Raw genomic sequence first — 3,950 nt, 5'->3', positions numbered from 1 at the left:
GACCAGCCTTTGGTGTGCTTGGTGGTGGTTCATTTCACTTGCCCCACGATCTCTTCCTTTCCACATTATTGTACAGTATCCACTTTTCATTGCCCTTCACAATTTGTTTTAAAAATGGAACGTTTTCATTACGTTTCAGTAGAGAATCGCATGCAGAAATACGGTCAAGAAGGTTTTTTTCACTTATGTGGAACCCAAACATCAAAGCGATTCATATAACCAGGCTGGAGCAAATGATTTTCAACAGTTGATTTGGATAATTTGAGTATGTCGGCTATCTCCCGCGTGGTATAACGTTGATTGTTCTCAGTTAATGTCTCGATTTGATCGCTATCAACTTCAACTGGTCTACCCGACCGTGGAGCATCGTCCAGCGAGAAATCTCCAGCACGAAACTTCGCAAACCACTTTTGACACGTTCGCTCAGTCACAGCACCTTCTCTATACACTGCACAAATCTTTTTTTGCGTTTCAGTTGCATTTTTACCTTTCTTGAAATAATCAAGCATAATATGCCAAAGATGTTGCTTTTTTCTTCCATCTTCAATATTAAAATGGTTACACAAAAATTCACCAGTTTTGATAAGTGTTTTTTTAAATGCACACTGATGTGACAGCTGTCACAATACAATCTAACAAAAATTTTTTCGAATGAAGTTAAAGACAACTAAGCGCTACTAGAGCCATCTTACAGGAAAACCGAATGAACTTTTTGGCTAACCCATTAAAAAAAAAAAAATCAGGGAGTCTCCTTGTTCACCTGTAGGTGATTTCCTTTATATCCTACCAGATGATCCAAATCTTCTTTAAATGGATCGTAGCCTTGTTCCTTTAAACAACATAGTGCCCAGAAAAGCTGGTCCAGGGGAGGAAATTCTTCCCAAGGAATCCACTCCCAACTTTCATTTTTCTCAGGCTCTACATTCTTTGGTTCTGAACCATGAGTCACGTCCACCTCTCCTTTCATTAAAATAGTGACATAATGGTAATTCTCTTCCTCAACGAAAGAATTCACAACCGAGGCCAAGCGGACATTTTTCAGGTGAAGAGCTGCTTCTTCCCAGGTTTCCCTTTGAGCACATTCTTTCCAGCTTTCACCGAACTCCAAGTGGCCCCTGGGAAGTTGGAAATTGCCGGCTCCAAATGACCCTTTCTTCCTCCCCAGGAGAATGCAGTGAGGATGCCTGCAGCCGGTCACCACGATTCCTACCCCGACTCCTGGGCGCTGCCCCTGCTGCTCTGCCCTGGTCGTCATAGCCTGAGAGTCTAATTCTATCTTGCTCTTCTTTTCCCCTTACGATGTTTTAGCAAAACTGATCTTCTTTAAGTTCCTTGAATACTTTGTACTCTCTTTTATTTCCTTCTCTCCTCCTTTACCTAGTGAGTGCCTTTGCATCCTGTTAATGTCTACCCAAGCACCACTGCCTTAAGGAGCCCTGCATTTCTCCTTTACCCTAGGTCAGATTGACGTGTTATACTTTCTTAGGACTATCTTTGCTTTGGAGCCATTAACTCATCTATAGGTGTAGAGTCGTATGGGTGATTATTTGTTTTATATCTGCTTTCCCTATTAAAGACTAAGTCGCATGAGAGCAGGAATCCTGTCGGTTTTACTCACAATAGCTATCCCAGTGTTTGGCACATAGAAGATGTCCTAAAAATATCTGTTAAAAAAGTAAATGAAAAGGTACAGAGTATTGGCATCTCCATATAGAAAGTAATTCAGGCACGGGAGTGGATAATATCATTAAGTGAAAGCATGTAGATAAAAAAGAGAAAGGAGGTTAACAGAGGACTCTGAGGGATATCACCATTTAAGACAGCCTGAGACAGAACACACAAATCTGACCAAGAAGGCTGTCCAGAGAAGTGAGAGGAAAATTAAGAGAGTCTGGCATCATGGAAGCTGAAGGAGGGGGAGTTTCAAGAAGGAAAAAGTGGTCAACACAGGGATGTCAAATAGGAACTAAAAAGTGCCCACTGGATTTAGCAACAAGAATTTCATTGATGACAATGATGAGGACGAGATTGCCACCTAACAATTACTGAACACGGACAATGTGCCAGGCACTGCTCTCAACTCGTCACATTTATTAACATATTTCATACTCAGAACAGACCTATTAAGTGAATATTTCTGTTACTTCTACCTACAGAGGAGGAAGCTGAGACTTAGAAGGCTGTTTCAATAGAGTATCAAATTGATCCCAGATGCAGTGTAGGGGGTTGAAGAAGAAGCTGGAGACAAAGAAAGGGAGACAGAATGTTAGGACCCATATTGTAATAAGTTTGACTATTAAGAAAAGGTTGTATTTGGACAGGAGAGTGTGGTAGAGGGAGAGAGTTTTTAAGGTGGACCAGATTTGCATTAGTTTAAATATTGATGGGAAGGGACCAATAGAGAAGGTTGACTTAAAGATATAAGAGAGGGAATTCTCAAATTATTGATAATCTCAAACCATATTAGTGCATTCCAAGAGAAAGTATATGCTGGGAGTAGCAATCTACACTGGACCCTGAGCATCCTTACATTATTTTATGTCTGATCACTCTTTACCCAAGCTATTTTTCAGGGCTGGGTTTGCACAGAGAGATGAGCTAACATCTCCACTGAGAAAACAAACAGGCTTGTTTCCACTAACTCTAAGAGTGGTGGATTCCCCAAGCTCAGTGTTCCCCTTGTGTAATGCAACCAACTGATATGTAGGCATCTATAATGAGCCCTTTGTGTCACTGCTATGGGATTTGGGGGGGACATGGGGAATTGACACAAACAAATGAAGCTCTGGCTACTGCTTTTGCCCAGAGTAATAAAGTCCTTTGTTTCTAACCCAGGAGTCTCATGTCTTCTGTCAGCATCTATGAAACAGTTACAGGCTAACTGGTTAATGTAAAAGTAGGGTAGAATCTGAGACCCTGCACAGTCCTTGTTATATACAGAAGAGAAATCACACACATGAGCATCTGTTACTCTGGGTTAGAGAGATCATGTCCATTGCAGAGTGGAAAGACTCGAGCAGCCGCAGAGATATTCCTGTTTTCTCCTTGTTCCACTTATGCCTGTTGATTGCTTGTAGTCTTGAAATTATTAGCAAAGCATAATACTGGATAGATCTCTTATCTTCCTGGGCCTGATTTGACAAGCTGATCCTTTGTGTTAGCTCAGGAAGGAGGAAGGAAAAGATGTCATACTTGTGTGCCTGCAATGAGATTTTAAAGAACATCGAAAATACCCAATCCAGGGAACCAACAATTTTACTATATGTTAGCTCCTTGAGGGCAGAGATGGTGTGTATTTTGCTTATCGCTGTATTTCCAGTACTTAAGTCAGTGCCTGGCCCATAGTACGCACAACAAATATTTGTTGAAAAAGTGAAAAATAAAAGGGACTTCCCTGGAGGTCCGGTGGTTAAGACTCCGTGCTTCCACTGTGGTGGGCACAGGTTTGATCCCTGGTCAGGGAACTAAGATCTCACATGCCACCTGGCGTGGCCAAAAAAAAAATGAATAGATGAGTAATGGATAGATTAATTTAGAGAAAGAAGGCTCAGCAAAAAAGACTGAGAAAGAGGAGTGGGAGAAGGTGGAAAGAAGCAGACAGTGTGGAATCCTGGTACCCAAGGAGGAGAGACTTTTTAAAAGGGAATGAACAACAAAATCAATTCTGTTGAAAATCAAATGAAATGAGGACTGAAAACGATCTGGTCGATTTGGAAATTATAAAGTCTTTCTGCTACAGTGCAGAATGTGGACAGCAAGTTAGTCTTTGAGGATGACTATTTTTAAAATTTTTTCCAAGCCCAGAATAACCTATTCTTTCTTCTTATTGAAAACAGAGCTTCCAAGGTCATGCTTTCTTGGATCTATTATATTGCTGCTTCATCTATAACGTGACCCAATATCATCCCTGAGGATCACACTGTGACGAGGCTCTGGTATATTGTGATACG

The 3,950-nt window shown here is 41.1% G+C and overlaps 1 protein-coding gene across 1 annotated transcript; it reads right to left on the bottom strand.

The window, feature by feature from the left end:
- Positions 1-720: 720 nt before the first annotated feature.
- On the bottom strand, positions 721-1,255 carry LOC118894626 (nucleotide triphosphate diphosphatase NUDT15-like). The gene has a single exon (XM_036851017.1). It carries the CDS (start codon positions 1,253-1,255, stop codon positions 740-742), a length of 516 nt encoding a protein of 171 aa, XP_036706912.1. The 3' UTR covers positions 721-739.
- Positions 1,256-3,950: the final 2,695 nt, after the last annotated feature.

Source organism: Balaenoptera musculus, chromosome 4 (genome assembly GCF_009873245.2).
Source record: "Balaenoptera musculus isolate JJ_BM4_2016_0621 chromosome 4, mBalMus1.pri.v3, whole genome shotgun sequence".
Classification (NCBI taxonomy): Eukaryota; Metazoa; Chordata; class Mammalia; order Artiodactyla; family Balaenopteridae; genus Balaenoptera; species Balaenoptera musculus.
The sequence above is the reverse complement of the archived record's forward strand: the minus strand, read 5'-3'. Positions and strand labels throughout refer to the sequence as shown.